The sequence below is a fragment of the Protopterus annectens genome, chromosome 1.part0 (genome assembly GCF_019279795.1).
Source record: "Protopterus annectens isolate FY-2018-M chromosome 1.part0, PAN1.0, whole genome shotgun sequence".
Taxonomy (NCBI): domain Eukaryota; kingdom Metazoa; phylum Chordata; order Ceratodontiformes; family Protopteridae; genus Protopterus; species Protopterus annectens.
In genome coordinates, this window is record NC_056725.1 from 357,362,328 (window position 1) to 357,383,491 (window position 21,164).

General features: G+C 44.1%; 1 protein-coding gene across 1 annotated transcript in view; it reads left to right on the forward strand.

Annotated features, from left to right (window-relative positions):
* The window catches only part of LRPPRC (leucine rich pentatricopeptide repeat containing), a 1,486,422-nt gene that overhangs the window by 220,945 nt on the left and 1,244,313 nt on the right, over window positions 1-21,164 (forward strand). Inside the window, exon 7 of the mRNA XM_044079460.1 lies at window positions 12,086-12,212. Coding sequence (XP_043935395.1) covers window positions 12,086-12,212 — 127 coding nt within the window. The remainder of the gene's footprint in view (window positions 1-12,085; window positions 12,213-21,164) is intronic.

The window sequence follows — 21,164 nt, forward strand, 5'->3', positions numbered from 1 at the left end:
CTTTGCATGAGTCATTGGTGTCTATAGTGCATTTCATGCCTTTACATTGCAAGAAGCCGTAGATCATGTAATGCAATTTTGAGCATTTATTTTGTACTACATTCCATTTGCTTGGCATCATATGAAAAATTTAGTCCATCTAATTTGCCTTTTTGTGAACATTTAGCTTTCTGTCTCCCTTCCATTTCTCTCTTCTACCTTAGTCTTTTTCTACTGCAGTCTCTCAGCCTCTTAAATGGCTGTTTAGATTCCCTCTCCACCTATTCTTTAGTTCTTTCTATGTGCCCACAACACATTATGAAGTACTACATTTGAACACAGATCCACCAAGAATTTGGTGCCTCCATTCTGCTGCTTTGAATCATCTGCAGACCTTCCTGCTTAGAGCAGTTTTGCATTTCCCTTGCATGATTTTTTGTACACATCATGTCTCTCTGTCTTTCTTGATCTCCACTGAGAGGTTCTCGGACTCTTCTAGTCTTTGGCCATACCCTTTCTCCTCCAGCCTGTGCAGCTTTTTTGTAGCTCTCCTGTTGTGTTCTTCCTTTGTACAGATATCCTTGTATGATTCAAGAACTTGTGTGCAGTATTGAGCATGAAGTAGAAGTTGGAAGTATTTTGCCTTTGCTTGTGGAGTCTGTCCTGAGGATGTTTCCCAGCATTCCGTTTGCTCTAACCACTGTCCTCACCTCCTTCTGGAGTAAATGTCAGGTCTAATGAAAACCTCTGTGATGCACGCACCCTGGCCCAGCAATCAAGGAGCCTCAATCCTCACCATTAACACCAGAGAGGGCATCTCCTATAAGAGGCAAGGATAACAAATACACACAGTAAAGTACAATTTCCCTTAAGTGCACACACACATCACAGTCAGTCTGGGGCTGGTTGTTCCCCAGGTCCCCAATAAGACTCCCCACTGGCACAGCTATAGGGTCCAAATCTCAGCCTAGCTGGCAAGCTAACCTCCAGTACCCTCTTTGTCCAACCAGTGCTTCATGTCCCTGCCCAAGTAGCTGACGCACACACTTTGAAATAAGTATTTATACAACTTCACAGACACTCCTGGGAAAGGCTGACACAGATTCTCCAGATGTGCCCCTATGCCCAGACTGTACTGTAGTAATTACTGCCACTGCCAGCTAATAATTATCAGCTACCCAAAGGCCCTTAAAAGGGTGTCCAGTTATTACTGTGCAATATTGTTATCCAATTGGTAAGTGTGACTAATCAGTCAAGGCTTATTAGAATGGCCTTGTGCAATAAACTCTATAAATAAGCAATGTACTCTAGAGCTGAACTTGTCTGTACATAAACCAGCCACAAGCAAAAGTTTTTTAAAATATTTAATAATAAATACTGAAAACACAAGACAATACTACTACACCACAGTGCTATTCAAGAGTTCAGAGATCACACAAACTTAAAATAATTATGTAGTGCAGTTCTGACATAACAGAAAAACACTGTCTAATCTTTATAGTCTTAGCTATTTCTACAAGAAAACACACTTCTAAGATAACTTACTTAAGACAACAGGCAGTGCTGTAGGTTGGATATAAAGACAAAAATGCTCAATAATTTCTGGTTCTCACTGTTTAAATTGAGACTGCAGTTCTGCTAAACATTACATCATCTTTTACACCTTCCTGGTTCCCAGGCCACACACAAACTGCATTTACATTATTTTACACTTAGAGCAATAAAGGACATTCCACATGTAAATTCTGGTCATTAACTTTAGCCTTAAAACAATAGCCAGGATACTTACTCCAGACTCATCGACTCCAAATTCTAACTTCAAAGGAGTAGACGTAAAGTAATTTTAATTTCAAAGGACCAATAAGAAATTAATTGTTGAAATAGCATTTCTTTACATTTAAGACACAAGCCTGGATTTTACATTTATATTTACAAATGCCAGAATTATGTAACAAATTCTGTTTGACTAGGCTGGCAGCCTTCACCCATCTCTACCAAATCTTCACATCCCCCCCCCCCCCCCCGGAGAACTAAAGCTAGTTTTTCAGGTGACCCTTGATAAACGCCTCTTGAGAGGGTTAGGTCTATCTGGGTGTACCTCACCCCATTCCCTGTCTTGAGAGCCCATCTGCATTGGCATTGCTGCTTCCACTGCGGTGCTGCACTGACATATATGCTTGCAACCCCAGGCTCCGTCTTGACAACTTGGCCTTTTGCTGACTGGCTGTGTTTAACCATGTTAGAGGGCTGTGATCTGTCATTACAGTGAATTTTCTTCCATACAGATAAGGCTGGAGTTTGTGCAGTGCCCACACTATGGCTAGACATTCCTTTTCTACCACTGCATAGCATTTCTTCGTGGGTTGGAGCCTATGACTGAGATAAACCACTGGGTGCTCTCCCCCTCTGAAGAAATCTGGCTAAGTAAAGCCCCCACACCATGGTCTGAAGCATCCATTTGCACAACAAATTATTTGATATAATCTGGACTGGCTAACACAGGGGGTCCTCCCAAAGCTTCTCTAAGCTTGTGGAATGCCTGCTCACATGCTGGGGTCCCCACTACCTTATCTGGCCTGTTCTTCCTTGTTAGGTCTGTGACTGGAACAGCTGTGGTACTATAACTGGGGACGAACTTTCTGTAGTACCCTGCTGTCCCTACAAATGCCATCACCTGCTTTTTAGTAATGGGTGCAGGCCATGCCTGAATGGCTTCCACTTTGGTAGGTTCTGGCCTTATCTTTCCACTCCCCACCGTATGTCCTAGGTAAGAGACCTCTGCCATACCCACCTGACATTTCCTCTGCTTTAATGGTCAACCCTGCCCTCTGTAGCCTGCCCAGCACCTTCCTGACATGCTGAAGGTGCTCTGGCCAGGAATGGCTGTAGATGGCAATATCATCTAGGTAAGCAAGGGCAAATCCTCCTGCCAGGATATTGTCTACCAGCCTCTGGAAAGTCGCTGGGGCATTCTTCTCCCAAAGGGCATCTTTGTGAACTCATACAAGCCAAAAGGAGTCACAAAGGTTGACTTCTTTCTATCACCGGGAGTCGAGAGCACCTGCCAGTAACCCTTGGTAAGATCAGTGGTTGTAAGATACTCAGCCCCACCCAGCTGCTCTAGGGCCTCATCTGTCCTAGGCATGGGGTAAGCATCTGACTGTGTGACTATTTAATTTCCTGTAGTCCCCACAAAACCTGGTGCTGCCATCCTTCTTTGGCACCACCACCACTGGGGAGGCTCAGGGACTGTAGGACTCTTGAATCACCCCTAGTTCCAAAATCTCCTGTACCTCATCCCTCAGTGTCTGACGATCTCAGGTACCCTATAAGGGGCTGAACTAATAGGCCTTTGGGGTCCTGTATCCACCTGGTGCTGCACCACGTGGGTGCACCCTGTTTTCCCAGTGAACATGTCCTCAAACTCCTGCAACACTGCTCAGATTTCTCGAACCTGGGTAGGAGATAGCCGCTTGGGACATTGCTACCCCTACCACTGAGGTGTCAGCCCGAGCCTCACTGAGGAGATTAGTCCCCAGATCTCCCTCAAACTCCACCTGCAATCCCCTGCAAATGCTCAGCACAAGGGCCTCCCTGTCATGGTAAGGTTTCATCATGTTAACATGGTACAGTTTGTGCCCCTGCCGTCTGCCTAGCAGTTCCACCATGTAGTTAACATCACTTACCTTTCTTACCACCTTGTAGGGTCCCTCCTAAGCTGCTTGCAGCTTGTTGTGTCTGACAGGAATGAGAACCATTACCTGCTGCCCCAGAGCATACTCTCTAGCTTGAGCATTCCTGTCATACCACACCTTTTTCTGTTGGGCTTCTGCCAGGTTCTCCTAGGCCAAGCCCACGAGTTCCCTGAGCCTTGTCGTGAGGTTTAGGACATATGCCACAATAGATTCCTTGTGAGGTTCACACTCACCTTCCCACTCATCTCGAATTACATCTAGAGGTCCCCTCACCCTATGCCCATACAGCAACTCAAAGGGTGAAAAATGTGGATTCCTGGAGAACCTCTCTGTAAGCAAACAGATGGGGCAAATATTTGTCCCACTCCCTCTTAAACTGACCTGCAAATGCCCGTAGCATGAACTTGATTGTAGAGTTTAACCTGTCAACAAGACCATTAGTCTGGGGATGGTAGGGGGTGGTCTTCATGTGCTTCACCCCACAGGACCTCCACAGACAAGCCAGCAGGTCTGACATGAAATCGGCACCTTTGTCGGGCAGTATTTCTTTTGGGAAACCCACCCTGCTGAAAATCTCTAACACACCATTTGCCACCTTCTCTGCTTCAATGGAGGACAAATTCACTGCCTCAGGGTATCGTGTAGCTTTATCCACTACCACTAGGATATACTTTTTCCCTGTGGAACTTGGGTTACTGAGAGGACCCACAATATCCATAGCTACCCTCTGAAAATGGCTCCTCAATCACAGGCAAAGGCATCAAAGGAGCTCTCGCCTTGTCTACCTTTTGGCACTGTTCACAGGTCCTGCAGTACCCTGTTACATCTCTGGAAATTCCAGGCCAATAGAAGTTTAGCATAATACGTCTCTTTGTACGTTTTATGCCCATATGACATGCAAAGAGAATATCATGGACTATGGCTAGAAGCGCCAGATGGTAGGCTCTAGGCACCATCAACTGCTGTACTCTCTCACCTTCTAGCCTTCCCTCAGGAGTCTACTGTCTGTACAGTAGCCATTTGTCCCAGTATACAGAATCCCCCTTTCCTTGAGAATCAGGTGCCTCCCTAGCTACCTGCCTCAGGCCATGTAGGGTCTGAGAGCTGAGCCTGTCTCAAACTCTCTCCTTGTAACCCTTCCCAGCTCCTGTTCCACAGAAAGTCTGGCATCCTCTGACAGTGGTGCCTCACTGTCAGCCTGGGTACTACTACTCACCTCTACCTTTGCAGTTACCCTGCCCAAGGGAACATCAGTACCCACCAGCAGTTGTGGCTCACCTTCAGTCTCCTTTCCTGAAGTAATCACCTCACCAGTCCTGGCTGCAAGTATTCAGTCTGTCTGGGTCTCCCCCAGGTTACCAGACCTACATGCTTGTCTCCTAGCCTCACTGTGTGTAACTGCATAAGCACATGAGTACTGCCTCATCCAAATCCTTCCCTCTCAGGACATCTGCAGGATGGTAGTTTAGTACCCCTGTTGTCTCAAGACAACCTACTATTGGCATTTTATCTTCCCCATTTACTGGCTTCCTCACCTTTGGTCTCCCACCTTGCCTCCATGGACACCTGTATGCCACATGGCACCACTGGTTGCATTCAAAAAATTTAACCCTAGCTCCTGGACATGTACCTGGACTAGTGGCTTCCCCTGCTAGTGACAGATTCTCTTGTGGCAGTATATGCTGTCCACCATGAGTTCCTTTAGACCTATGAGCAGTACTGGTGGTCCCCTTCCTGTGCAGGGCTGCCCTGCTGGCCAGGTATAGGTCTCCCTTCTTCCTCTACTCATCTGAAGTAGCACATTGTCTATCAGCTAACCAGATCCTCATGCCCTCAGGCAAAGTGCTAAGGGCTTGCTCCCTCACCAAAAGGTCTGCCAGCCCTACAAATGTGGTGACCTGACATCCATTCACCCAGCTATGAAAATAATTGCTCAGTTCAACAACATATTCACACACACTTTCATCTGCCTTGCGTCTGTGTTCATGAAACCTATTCCTATACATTTCAGTTGTTAGCTTAAAACATTTTAACAAATGACTTTTTACAACAGTATAATCAAAACATGCAATGTCAGACATTATAGTCATTGCATTTACAGCTTTACCATAGAGTAAGGGGGTCAGGAACTGTACCTAGAGCCTTTGGTCAACACTATACTGTTTGCACACACTCTCAAACATATGAATGAAACTATCAAAATTATCCCCGTCTTTAAATTGTGGAAGAAATTTACTGACCTGTTGTGCTTCTGGGGTCCAGTTACTCCCTTCCCTATTACCTCCATGACTCTGGCGAAGAGTCAGTATTTCCCTCTCATGCCTCCTCTGATGCTCTTTTTCTTCATCTTCTATCTCCAAATGCCTGGCCTCCCACTCAAGTCTCTTTAGCTCCAGCTGGATCTTTAAGTCCACTGCAGAAAGGTTGAGCTGTCCATTCTCCGAGGATATTGCATCTCCACTGCAGGTCTGATTGTCCTCCTGGATGCTGTTTTCTGATGCAGCTTTAACCAAGACTGCAATCAGGTCTGCCTTAGTCAGGTTTCCATGCACCAGTCCCCTAGCCTGGCACATCACCAGCTGGCTTCTTGTCAGATTTCCATACTCCTCTGCTGACATGCTGCTTGCTCACCCTAACTAAGCTAACAAATGAAATAAAACAATTGTGATCTGAACTCTCACTGTATGGCTGTTTTAGAGTACAAAACAACTTCAGAGATCACTGTATATAAGCTACAGGATTCACTCTACCCACACCACTACAAGCCAATTAGTATTTGCCAACTAATTGATATGTGATGTGGATATCCCTTCAATGCCAAACACGTGATGCCCGTGCCCTGGCCCAGCAGTCGAGGAGCCTCAATCCTCACCACTAACACCAGAGAAGGCATCTCATATAAGAAGAAAGGATAAATACACATAGTAATGTGCAATTTCCCTTAAGTGCACACAGAGATCACAGTCGGTCTGGGGCTGGTTGCTCCCTTGCATCCCAGGTCCCCAATAAGACTCCCCACTGGCACAGCTATAGGGTCCAGATCTCAGCCTAGCTTGTAAGCTAACCTCTAGTACCCTCTCTGTCCAACCAATGCTTTGTGTCCCTGCCCGAGTAGCTGACACACACACACACACACACACACACACACACACACACACACACACACACACACACACACACACACACACACTATGTATCAAATTCTATTTGACTAGGCTGGCAGCCTTCATCCATCTCTACCAAATCTTCACAACCTCCTATACATTTCTTGCTCTTTTGCAGTCAGTTGTCTTCTGTTGGCTGATGTTTCACATCATGGTTATTGTGGCTTTTACATGCAGTGTTCATGCAGTTTTTAAAAACCTAAACTGTTCTCTGCCTCCTTGGGTCATCCTTTCAAGTCTTTATTCATTGCCTTCATCCATCCTTTCATTTCTGCATCTCTCGTTGGGTCATCATTGAAGTGGTTGATAGTTCTGAGAGAAACAGTAATGCTGTCTGTAATGAGTGCAGTGAATAGTAATGGACTTTGACCAGCCCTTGTGGTACTCCACTGCTCCCTCACTCCTGGAATCATCCCTTTCAGCACAGCCCTCTCTGCCTAGCAGCTTAGCCTTCCTATGGTCTAGGTTCTCATATTTGGTCCTATACCTCAGTCTTTCCTGTTTTCCTAGCCTCCACCCATGAGGGACGAAGACAGAAGCTTTGAAGTCCAGGTATACCATCTGTTGATACTTGTCCATGTTCTGCAGTGACTTAATGGTAAAGCTTAGATCAAGTTTGAATTTAATGCTTTCTGTGATCCATTGTTTGATATTGTCTCTGAAAATTTTAGGACAGCAACAAGCCTTTTCTTTCAGGATTCTGTTAGTGACTTTCTTTGCTACTGTTATTTAAATGGGTTTGTACTTGCCTTTTATTTTTCTACCCCGTACCTTTATCAGGAGAGCCATTCTGCCGTCTTCTAGTGTTACACTTTTTAGTGCTATGCAGTAATCTGTTTAACGTATTCAGATGTCCTTGTACCTTATCCATCACAAAGATTATTAGTTCCACATCTGTCTGATGTCTAGCCACTGTTGTCTTCATGCTGCCTTAATTCATATTCCTTTTCTTCACAAAGACTAAAGTAAAGCATTCATTCAGTACCTCTGCTTTTTCGCCCTGTTGTCTCTCCTTTCCTACCTCTTCCCAGGTCATCCTTTCCTGCCTTCTTTCTGGTGTATACCTAAAAAGTCTGTATTAATGTGATGCCACCCTTTACAAAATAGAAGAAAAGCGGAGTTGATGCTAATGCTTTTTTGGTCATTTCTGACAACTCCCTTTTGACTTGTACCTGTGCTTTCTACCCTTCCTTTGTTTTCTGGTTTCCTCCTTGTACTGTGCCTCCTTAACCTCCCAGTCTCTCTCTTCCCTTTGTTTTGTTCTTTGTCATAATCACTATTATGACATTATTTTGAAGTCATACTAGTCTCTCTTCATTTTTCCCTCTTGCTCAAGCTATTGTCCATAGGTCTAATTACTACATTGATGACCTATTCCCATAGCTTTTTCACCCTTTCATTTACCTCTATTCCCTTAATTATTTTTGACACATTTCCACCAGCTCAGCATAATCCACTTCGTGACACACACACTCCGTCTGTTTTTTTTTTTGTTTGTTTTTTATCTTACCCTTTCCCACCTTTAAACAACACAGTAGTGCTCTATCTGTTCAAAATAGTGTGGTTATTTAGATGTACTGGATCTCTGAGAGTGATTGCTATAATTGTCTTCTTTCTGGTACACGTCTGCATGAGCTGTCTGACCCCTTCATATCCCAAGACTTGATTCACATCAAGCTCACTTGAGTGGTGTTAAGTGGACAGGTTATTGTGATTATAAAGTTTAACTGTCTAAAAATGTATATTTTTACAACCAAGAACTTGGAGAAAGGCTAACACATCAACAGTTATTATCAAAAGGAATACTCATAAAGACCTTGGTATTTGTTTCTGCTAATCTGTTTAGATTATTTGAAGTAGAAGTTGTGGTACAGTACAAGTTCTGAGAAGTTTTATCAACTATAGTAATGTAGTATAGTAGTGTCTCTCTTCCCAACCTAACCTTCCAGGATCTGCCTGACTATTTCACTGCTTGCATTTATTTTTTTCACTTGTTCTGTCAGGTGTAATACCTGGTATCCCTGGGCTAGGCAAGAACCCTGCAAGCCCATTCATTCCTGCATGGGGTGCATTATCTGAACATCTGTTTCCCTCTGGTGAAGCATTAGTTGGTTGGGGGCTGGCTAGCTTCAGCTCCCAAGAGGCAGCCTACACATCTCTCCTACAGATGGCTTCCAAGCTGCTATTACTGCATGCAGAAGAGGAGGCATGCATACTTCCATACACACTTCCCCTTTTTCTCCATCTGCACAAAGCAAAGCTCTGGATTGACAGCATAAGCCAGCCAGGCCATTGCAGATGGGTGATGCATCCAACCACATGGAGATGCCCCAATACTGCAGATCTAGCATGGTCTACATTGCTCTTGCTGGCATCTTATTTGTGGTTTTTCCTTATGCAGATCACTACTTCCCCTCCATTCTTTCCCCAACCTATTTAAAAAATGTATTCCTTGGCATCTCCTTGTTCCATCTGGCATTGTCCCTGACCCACATGATTACAGTAGTGTCCTCCATCTTCTTCAACGGTGATTACAGCTCTCCATCTTCCTTCCCATAACCTTGATATTGTATAGAAGTGCTACCCAGACATGCAGCACATCACTCTCCCTTTCCTATGACATATTATTAACTGTTCGTGTAGACCTGTTTTGATTTCATGAACTTGCTCATCGAGGACCATTGCAAAAATATGAATAAGCTGAAGAAGGAAATCTGGAAGTTGGATGGTGAAATCACAAATTATGTTTTTGATTTAAATCAAGAGTTTATAAAAGAGTGTTTTGCAATGTAGAGCATTGTGACACAATTAAGAGGAGAAAAGAAATTAAGCTGAAGTGTGATGAATTGGACTATAAGAAAAAGACTGCATACCTGTTCCAAAGTACATGAACAAGGATATCGGTAATGACCATGACAGTGAAGCTTGCTTTTATGTGGACGATGAGGTGGATGAGACAGAAGTAAACATTGTAGTTTTTCTAGACTAGTGGCAACCAGTGAGATGTTTGTTCAGATTAATGTAGAAGAAACTTCACGGGTAGGAAGAAACACCATGCAATAGAGGAAGTGAGTTTTATGCAAGGTGATACGTCACAGTTGTCTTTATAGAAATGATTCTGCATAATCATGTTTATTTTGAAAGTGAATGCTATAAACAAGTCAGGGGTTGTAGACTTGGGCACAGCTGCTGCCCTTGTTTTGTGGTGGTGGGAAACTAATTTGTTTGCTTTGCATTTCTATAAGTTTTTTTGGGAAGTATTATTTGAATGATATTTTGATTGTTTGAAAGGGGGACAGTGAAGTACTTTGAGTTCTTAAATTTCATCAAGAACTCTACCTCCTTTTTGTGATTTACACTTGAAATAAGGCTGGAGTACATTAATTACTTGGGTATCACCATCAATAAAAATGGGTTAGAGGAGAAATAGGAGTCTAATAGGCTGGTTTTCTGTATGTAATCGTTTTTATATACATTACCACAGTACTCACCCCAGCTGTCAGGAATTTAGTGAAAGGGTAAATGGAAAGATTATTGAGACAAGTGTAAGGTGATGAAATTTTCAGTGTGGAATTTGGGGTGTTGAGAGGTATACTTAATGAGAGGAAATCTCAAATACCATGTTGGATGATCTCTGTGATGCGATGACTAGTAAGAGGTCATCTAGTTATCAACTAATAATTCCTGATGGTTTCTTTTCCTATTAGAAGCAGGGAAGGCTGTGCTGGGCCACGATCTTGTCTTATGGTCACAACTCGCCTAAGGTTAAGACCATTCTGAACGAAAACTGGAAAGGTGTTTTTAACCCCTTTGTATTAACTTGTAAGTGGAGCAACAACTCATTATGTTATAAGAAGGGTAGAAACTTGAAATCTTATTTGGAAGACAACAATGAAAGGGTCTATTATCTCACGGTATTTGAATGAAGCATGAATAAAAGCAAGGTATGTGCACAGTGCAGGTTTATACATGATGACAAGAGTTTAGTGGTGGGAATTACTCTAGGTCTGCTAGTGAAAAGTACAACAGTAATACTAAGGGAGTTGTTTACATTGTCACCTGTGTAACCTGCTTTGGTTTTTATGTTGGGAAAACTGAGCTTGCCCTAAGGTTGAGTACAATTAAAAAGGCAGAGTGAAAACAATGATTTTAGTAAGCATGCCAAGACCTGTGTGGTGTTTTAAGTTCCTGTTTCATATTTTGGACAGAGTCCCAAAAATGATGGTGGGAATTGGGCAGTTTATTTGAAGTTTGAGTTGCAGTGGCAAATCTTGTTAAAAGCTACCTGATTCCCGGGTAGTGATGAGAAGTTATCAATCACTAGTACACTACTTTTGAGAGTGGACAGACTGTGAAACACTTCCAATGTTGGTGTTGAATTACAAAGGATGTTGTACATTAGTTCATTACTGAATGTGTTTCACTGTTTATTAATAGTTATATCAACATATACATTTTTATATTTTCAGTATCTTTCAGTACTTTTAAAAGAACAATAGAATTTGAATGCTTCTGTCTGTTACTACTAAAGGCTATTGGTACTTTATTGGGTACTAAATGGAAACTTTTATTGCTGCTGGGGTATATGCTATTTAGGGAACCAGAAAAGATGTATTACTAGTTCTGATGAAGTTCTGTTTTATGTGTGTGGAACAAAAGCGCTGAACGTTTAAAACTTGGAACAGTAAAGATGTTGGTCACTAACATGTATGTATTTTTGCATAAGATTATGACAGAAATGTCATTGTAGGCATATCTCAAGTTGTGATGGTCTTGGAAGTTTTTTATACCTGTATGCATTTGAAGAATGTGGAACAATCGCTATAACACAATGTTCATTGTGTTAGTATTTAAGGGACCATGGTATGGGTCTCTGATAATGGGTGCACTAGGCTGAATACTTGTTTCTCTTGGGGTGTGATATTTTAAATAAGCTGCATTTTAAACTGAAAGATCGTTAAACGCAGCATGACTGTATGTTTGGTGTGTATTTTTCATTGCCTTGCTTAATGTGCTGTCATAGGGCATAGTGAGGGGCACAAAGAAATTGCATGCCAAGTATGTAGTTAAATTTCCACAGTTAGGGCACATTATTAGACAAGATCAGTGGACTGTTGTCATATGTACTTTATCAGTGACATTTCTCTTCTGTGGGTATGTCATGTGACATACTTGATGCATGGAATTTGTGTCAATGCCTGTAGTGTGTAGTAACAATGTATAGTAACCACTTTGTTTTTTTTACAGTGATATGGAGAATGCAGAGAATATCCTTTCTGTTATGAGAGATTCGGGGATTGAGCCTGGTCCAGACACTTTTCTAGCACTACTAAACGCATATGCTGAAAAAGGGGATATTGATAAAATTAAACAGGTATAGACATTTCTAATATGCAGTAGTATGTGATGTTCAGTAATGTGTAGTACTATATTTTACCTGACTCAACAACTTAAAAGCATGCCTATAATTTTGGCCGTACCTCTTTGTCTTTAGTATTTTCACTGCCTTTCCTTTCAGTCTTCAGTGTTTCCTCTTATCCATTGCACCTTAACTGCCTGTGAAATCTGATTATAGTGCCTTTGTTTTTATGGATTCATATGTAATGTGGGACGCAGGATGGAGGTGACTGGAGATGTTAGCTGTGTAAGCAAATGAAGAATCAGGGTAATTTATCATGGAATGTGAACTTTACTTTTCTCGCATGCAGTTAATAAACTAAGGTCTTCTTGATTACTTGAGCGGAATAACTGATGCTTTGTTCATTTGCATCATCAAATCATGATCTTATTGTAGGAGTTCACTATTGTAGATCTCTTTGTTTTCATTGCCTTTTATAGGTGCAATTTAATGCCTGCTGCATTGATGTGGGTATGTAAGTTGCATGGTGTTTTGCAGCACCAGCCACCATTGCTGGGTTAAGTATTGTAGCCATTTATTTTAACCATTTTGGAAGCTTTATCAGACTTGTCAAACCTGATCCCTTATACCGTAGATGATGAAGACATACTGGATATTCATAGTGTTTCACTGTTGCAGTCCTAACAAATAGGTTATCCGGCTCCCGGTAGCCCTTGGTCAGTCAGAATACTAAAGGTAAGTAGAAATGACGTAGATTGCCGTCTGTTGTAAAGGACGTCTAATACAAAAGGAGGCAGCTGACATCACCTCCTCAGTCTTCCTTGCCACGGAGCCCGAAGCAGAAGCTTTTCATGCACGAGTGCCGGTCGGCAGTTTACCTTTGGTTTCCGACTACAAGAGTTGAAGTCTACTACAGCTAAGTACCCCGTTGGGGATCCTCTTTTCTTGCCATAACGAATGTCAGAAAAGGTTAATAATTGCCTTACCTGTGGAAAGCAGATTCCCCATAGAGATTTTCATTCCTATTGCATTATTTGTTTAGGCCTTGACCACGACATTCCTAATTGTGATCTCTGTGCCTCCTTTAATCCAGGTACTATCCGTCGTCAGGCTAAGATTTTTGGCTAGGCATTTTGGAGTTTGGCCTAAGTTTGTTGGTATGGCGTCCGCCGGTCTTCAGGCTTCGGATATTCTGAAGAAACATAAAGATAAGGACCGCGACAGGCCTCTGAAAGCTAAGTCCTCGGATGATAAGTTGGTCATCAGTCAGGCGGTAGCCAGTGAGACGCCTTTGCAGTCCCTGCAGTCTGCAGATGTACAACCGCAGGCAATGTTGGAGTCAGAGTCCTTTAGGCCTTCGGCCTCCGTTTTGCCTTCCGACCTGTCGCCGGTCACCTCTTCTGCTGGAGCCGGAACCGCTAAGCTGACACTGGTGTCTGAGGCTTTTGTTTTGCGTTCTGACAGCAAACTTCTTCCTTCGACTTCTGCTGCAACTTCAGCGATTGCCAGGCCTCCCAAGTCCTTCAGGCTTGCAGGTAAAGCTTCCATTCGTAAGCCTGTGAAAAGGCAGGCTCCAATTTCTTCTCATTCCCCTCAATCCCAAATGGTTAAAATGGCGAATGATTTGTTGACTCCTTTTAGGGTTTCTCATCCTCCTCCTCCTCCTAAAAGGAGTAGGGATGTTTCTCCTGAGGTTTTGTCCTGCTCAGGTTCTGATTCTTCCAGCATTTCTGCTGATGAAGAGGAATTTTCTCAGGCTTTTTCTACTTTTGAGGATTCAGATGCAGAGGAGTCCATCCCTTTGGCCTCTCCTCCAGAGGATTTCTTTTTTGGTGATACTTTAAATACCCTCAGAGAACATTTTAAATGGGAAAGTCAGGATTGCCCCAATCTAAGAAACGGATTAGGGAGTTTCTGGATTTACCTTGGCATAAGCAGCTTGCTATTCCCCTGTGTTGGAAGTTGATGTTTTTCTGGAAAATTCCTTTATTCCAAATTCAGGTTTCCTCCTGCTCCCAGGAAACCTGACAGGTACTACAGAGTCCCTGATTCTCATCTGTTTCTTTTCAGGAATCCTTTGGTGGATCCAGAGGTTATTTCTCAGGGCCCTAAAGGAGTTAAGGCCACTGTTACCAGGAATCCTGTTCCTTCTGACAGGGAGTCTAGGAACCTAGATAGGTGGGGCAAGAAGGTTTATACCTCTGCCACCCTAGCTATTAGGGATGCCAATTGTCTCTTTCATATGCTGAAGTACCAGCAGCACACCTTGGAGGCTATTAAGTCTAGGATAGCAAGTGTACCTCTTTTGGCAGAGAGTAAAGACCTGCAGGATTTACTGAATTCCGCCAGTCTGGTCAATAAGCATTCTTTGCATTGTGGTTTTGACGTCCTTGAAGCCTCCAGCAGGGCTATGGGCTACTGGATCTGTTATTAGAAGGTGCGCTTGGCTCAGCAAACAGCTTCTTCCAGAACCTATCAAGGCTAAACTTTTGGATGTACCTTTGCGTAAAGATAGTCATTTTGGCAGCAAAGCAAAGGAGGTAGTTAAGAAGATGGAGGATAAGGCCAAGTCTATGCAAACTATTAAGGATTTTCTGCAAATTCAACCCCCTCGCTTTAGCAGGAATTACCCTTCCAAGAGTTGGACCTTTCCGGATACCAGCAGATAGAACCGTTCCAGGTCTAGAGGTTACAAATTTTCTAGGGGGCAGGCGGCTACCCCTCAAAGGTCTAGGCTTTGGCAGGCTTCCACTTCTAAGGGGGGAAGCTCTAAGCCTGCATCTCAATCAAAACACACTCATTGACTTTTCTACAACTTCTGCCTGTTCTTGCTTGCCAGTGGAGTCCTATAGGGGGAAGGTTGGCCCTTTTTGCAGGTGTCCTGGGCCACTATCGCAGACTACAAATGGGTGCTCAGAACGGTGTCTCTGGGGTGCAAGTTTTCTTTCTGCACCTTTCCACCTCCCGAGGGCTTCCCGGACGTTCCTCCAAACCAAAGGGCAGAAGTAGAAAAACAAATTTTGTCTCTGTCTCATCTGGGAGCAATAGAATCAGTTCCTGTTCAGCAGGTAGGCTGGGGCTTTTATTCCAGACTTTTCCTAGTTCCAAAAAAAAGAAGGCACCTGGCATCCTATCCTAGATCTTTCCATTCTAAACTCTCTCCTAGTGATTCCAAAGTTCAAAATGCTCACTCTGCATCAGTTGCTTTCAATGCTAGAAAAGGATTCCTGGCTGGTGACCTTGGATCTCAGAGACTTATCTGCACATTCCTATCAGGGAGAGTTGCAGGCAGTGCCTTCGTTTCAGAGTGGGCAAGCAACATTATCAATTCTCTGCGCTGCCCTTTGGCTTATCTACTGCTCCCAGAGTCTTCACAAAGTGCCTGGCCCCAGTCATTGCTTTTTGCAGGCAGAAGAAGATTCAGATTTACCTATACTTGGACGACTGTCCTATTCAAGCAAGTTCTCAGGACCAGCTATTTAAAGGGTCTAGAATTCGTAAAGACTCTTCTCTCTCTTCCCTGGGTTACATTCTCAACGAGGAAAAATCAAAAGTGGTACCATCCAAGGAGATAACATTCCTGGGGGCGAGTCTGAACACACACACCCACCCAGATATATCTCACCCAGGAGAAGCAGACAACTCTTTCAGTTTACTTCAAGGACTTGGCAAGCCTATCCCAGCAAGGAAATACCTGCAAGCTCTGGGATTCATGGCATCTTGTATTCTCATGATTCCATATGCAAGACTGCATGTGAGGAAATTGCAGTGGTACCTCAAGAACATTTGGTGTCAACACAGAGGACCTGGATATGATGATTCCTCTGCTTCCATCTCTGCGGGCAGAGTTTCTGTGGTGGGCAACAGCCTGTTTACAAAACAAAGGCATGCCTTTTCGGACACCTCCTGCCACTCAAGTTCTGACTACAGGCACATCGGACTACGCCTGGAGAGCACACCTGGATGGCAGATGCATACAGGGACGTTGGAACACCAAGCAGATGCACCTGCACGTAAATCTAAAGGCGTTGATGGCAGTTCAGCAGGCCTTACTAGCTTTCAAGCATCTTCTTTCTCCACTGACCCTGCTTGTCGGAACAGACAATACCACAGTCATGTGGTACATCAACAAACGCGGAGGGACTCTTACCCCCTGTGCAGACGAAGCATGAATCTTTGGTGTATGGCAGCGTCCCTGGACCTGCATCTCCTAGCTCAGTTTCTTCCAGGAAGGCTCAATGTTTTGGCGTCCAGTTGAGCAGGTAAACCCTGGATTCTCACGAGTGGCAGCTGAACAGAGCAGTCTTTTACAGCTTCTTTCAACGTTAGGGCATGCCTCAGGTGGATCTTTTCTCCTCCCCAGACAACTATCTGCTACCTCTCTTTTGCACCAGACAGCATCATAGCAGACCCTGGAAAGTGGATGCTCTGTCCTTCCCTTGGACGTTGCTATCAGTGTAGGCCTTCCCTCCTCTTCCCCGGGTATTAGTGAAGATCAGGGACGAACGTCCAAGGACTATTCTCATAGGTCCAGACTGACCCAGGCAGCATTGGTATCCGCTGCTTCGCAGTCTCTCCCATTTTCCTCCTTGGCATCTTCCTCTGAAGCCAAATCTTCTGGTTCAGGAAAGGGGAAACATTCTACATCCTCATTTAACGTCTCTCCGTTTGGCAGCATGGCTCATTGTATGACTCCTTCCCTTTCTTCCTCCCTTTGTCAACAGGTGGTTGACGTGCCGAGGGAGGCCAGGAGCCCTAGCAGTAGGAAGTCCTATGCTGACAAATGAGAAAGGGTCTCTCAATGGATGCAGGCTAGAGGAGAGTCTGCTTCTCAACCTACCCTTCCTCTGATCCTGGAATACCTGGCTGATTTGCTTCAGGCTGGTCTTTCTTTTTCCTCTATCAAGATCCATGCTTAACTATCTCTGCTCATTGTTCTCTTGAACAGCCCATTTTCTCTCATCCCCTGATGAAATGTGTCTCAGAGGTGCTTGCAATTTAAAATCTCCCAGAAGAGCACCTACTCCAGCCTGGGATCTTAATTTTGTTCTAGAGAAGCTCACTCTTCCTCCTTTTTGAGCCAGCTGCCTCTGCAGATTTAAAGTTTCTCTCTTGGAAGACCGCCTTCCTCTTGGCTATAACTTCAGCAAGGAGGGTTTCTGAGCTGCAAGCTTTGATGGCCATGGAGCCTTTTCTTATTTTCCATGCAGATAGTCTCTCTGTAAACTAATCCTCCTTTATGCCTAAGCTGGTTTCCAGCCTGACTCTTAATCGGTCCATACACTTTCCTACCTTTTTTCCTAATCCTCGAAATAAAGGTGAAAGGATCCTATATTCTCTTGATGTGCACAGATAGCTCAGGCTCTACCTGGACAGGACTTAAGTCCTTCGGAAAACAACACAGTTGTTGGTCAGTTTTGCCCCTGGGGCCCAGGGCAAGGCCATTTCTAAGCAGAACATTTCTAAATGGATTGCACATTGCATTACTTTTTGTTATTCCTTTCATGGCAAAGCTCCGCCTCAAGGGGTTAGGACCCACTCAACTAGAGCGGCTTCCACTTCTGCAGCATTTCTAAGGATTGTCCCCACTGAAGACATTTTGGAGGCTGCCACATGGTCGTCTGTTCACGCTTTCGCAAAACATTATAATTTGCCTCTGTTTTCCAGTACCAGGGCAGGGATTGCCACTGTGGTGTTGCAGGGCATTATCTGCAACCCTTGAATGCTATTGGTTCCTCCACCCTTTTTTTTTTTTCCTGGGCTTTGGTAATCAACCCATTTGTTAGGACTGCAACAGTGAAACACGAACATAGTACAGTTGTGTACACTTAACATAAATGTAGATGTTCGAGTGTATTCACTGTTGCAGTCCTGGTTTCCCTCCCTCCTTCCCCCTTTTTTGGTCTTCTCCTGAGGTACAGGCTTAATTTGTTATTTGCCAAATTGGTTTTTGGTTTAAGCATTATTTTCTGGGGGCTCCTGACTGTTATGGCAAGAAAGACTGAGGAGGTGGCGTTGGCTGCCTCCTTTTGTATCAGACTTCTTGACGTCCTTCCGATTGCAACCGACGTCATTTTTACTTACCTTTGGTATTCTGGGCTACCGGGAGCCGGATAACCCATTTGTTAGGACTGCAGCAGTGAATACACTCGGAACATCTACATTTATGGTAAGTGTACACAACTGTACTTTCCTGAGCCTTTGAAAGGATAATACTGCATAGTTAAGTTTATTTTATATAATAACAGGGTAAACCCACTAGACATGTCAGCTTGAAGCACTGTCTGGTTTAAGCACCTTGCTCAGTCACAGAGTTGACAGAGGAAGCTGAAGGAATTGATCACAGGACTCTGACTATTTCAGTCACTTAACCAAGTAAGTGATCTGGTTTTCAAACCCTTTTTAGTTCGACCCAGGTCATATTGGCAGATATACCAATAACATACAAAAAAAAATTTCAATGGTTGTTGAAAAACAATGTAGATAGGAAGAAAATAAGGGTAGAAAATTTTGGATATGGTGAAGCACTGATACCATACATGAATAAATCATGAAGTGTAAGAAAAGGACATTATTGTAAAAATGTGCTGTTTGACAGCACTGCAGGAATACTGTAGAAGATTCTTAAACCTTGGTGACAGGATTACATATAGACCAGGTGCAGAAAATTTCACATAGCTGGAAAAGAAAAACATCCATGCATTTAATTAAGAAAAGAACAAGCACTGAAAATTGCACACTGTAAAATCCATTCTATAAATATTTTCAGTGTTTTTGCTAACTTGTAAACTTCTCTTGCATTCTTTCCTTGGTAACAGCATGCTTTGAATGTACTTGGACTTTTGATGGCAGCAGTTGTTTTCTAAACCAGTGGTTCCAAAACTTTGCAAGCTGAAGGACCTCTCTTATAAAGGAAATATTTTGGCAGACCCCTATATTTTGGATTGTGTTTTTAGACTGAGAGTAATATAAATAAAGTAACATTTGAGATGTCCTTCATGGATGCATCTGCAGTCATAACAACTGGGTTGTCCTGTCGTCAGGCAGCCCCTCGGTCGGCCGGATTCCAAAGTCCGGGTCCGGCTTCGGCTGATGTCGCACTTCACCCGACGTCATCTCTGCTGGTCTTCGGGTATAAAGGGATCAGCCGACGCCATTTTCCTCAGTCTTTCTTGCCGCGTGGCGCCCGAAGCAGAAGCTGTTCACAAGTGCCGGTCGGTCAGATCCAGAGATTACTACTACCGAATACTACTTCGAAGACTTCTAAAAGCTAAGTACCCGCTAGACTCTTTCTTGCCTCAGCCGATGTCAGAAAAAGTCAATAACTGTTTAACTTGTGGGAAACAAATACCTCATAAAGATTTCCACTCTTACTGTTTGCCTTGTTTAGGCCCAGACCACGACGTAGCAGCCTGTTCGCCTGTGCTTCATTCAACCGACGAACGCTTAGGCGTCGGTCGGAGTTTGCTGAACAGTTTTTCGCTCAGATTTTGCGTACATTATGCCGCCGGATCCTCCGACTACCCAAATTGTTAAAAACGAAAGAAAAGACCGACACTCGGGTCCTCTGTTTCGCGAAACCATGGTTAAGCAAACATGAGTGTCTCAGTTTCGCCGAAACCGAAAACTGATCAAAGTACAGCTGAATCAATGACTACTACTGAGGTTCCTGCTACCTTACTTGAATCGGCCTCAGAAATTTTACCTACAACAGTGGTTACTAGTGACTTATCAGACACCATCCCTTTGGATGTCTCTACCCCAGCACGTGGTACTGCTAGGCCTCCTGCAGCCATGTCTATTAAGGCCTTTGCCAGGGCTAAAGCAGCCAAATCTACTAAATCAGTGCCTGTTAAACCCCCCTCAACCAGGCCAACTTCTAGTTCACAAATGCTTACTCTGGCAGAAGATTTAATATCCTTAATTAGGGGATCTCAATCTCACCCAGACAGGGCCTCTCAGCCCCCAGAAAAGAGACCTAGAGCAGAGCCCCCCCAAGCCTGTGTCCTCTGATGATTCTGCGGATGACTCAGATATTACAGACCAGCCAGAGGCTCCTTTCTCCAATTATGAAGACTCAGATGCTGAAGAATCCATTCCAGCTGCTTCTCCACCAGAAGAATTCTCTCACACACACACACACACACACACACACACACACACACACACACACACACACACACACACACACACACACACCTTTCTCCCTCTTACACACACACACACACACCTTTCTCCCTCTTACACACACACACACACTTTTCTCCCTCTTACACTCACACACACACACACACACACACACACACACACACACACACACACACACACACACACACACACACACCTTCCTCCCTCTTACACGCACGCGCACACACACACACACACCTTCCTCCCTCTTACACGCGCACACACACACACACACACACACCTTCCTCCCTCTTACACACACACACACACACACACACACACACACACACACACACACACCTTCCTCCCTCTTATACACACTCACACCTAGCTTCCTCCCTCTTACACACACACACACACGCACACACACCATCCTCCCTCTTACACGCACACACACCATCCTCTTACACGCACACACACCATCCTCCCTCTTACACGCACACACACCATCCTCCCTCTTACACGCACACACACCATCCTCCCTCTTACACGCACACACACCATCCTCCCTCTTACACGCACACACACCATCCTCCCTCTTACACGCACACACCATCCTCCCTCTTACACGCACACACCATCCTCCCTCTTACACGCACACACCATCCTCCCTCTTACATGCGCACACACACACACACACACACACACACACACACACACACACACACACACACACACACACACACACCTTCCTCCCTCTTACACACACACACACCTTCCTCCCTCTTACACACACACACACCTTCCTCCCGCTTACACACACACACACCTTCCTCCCGC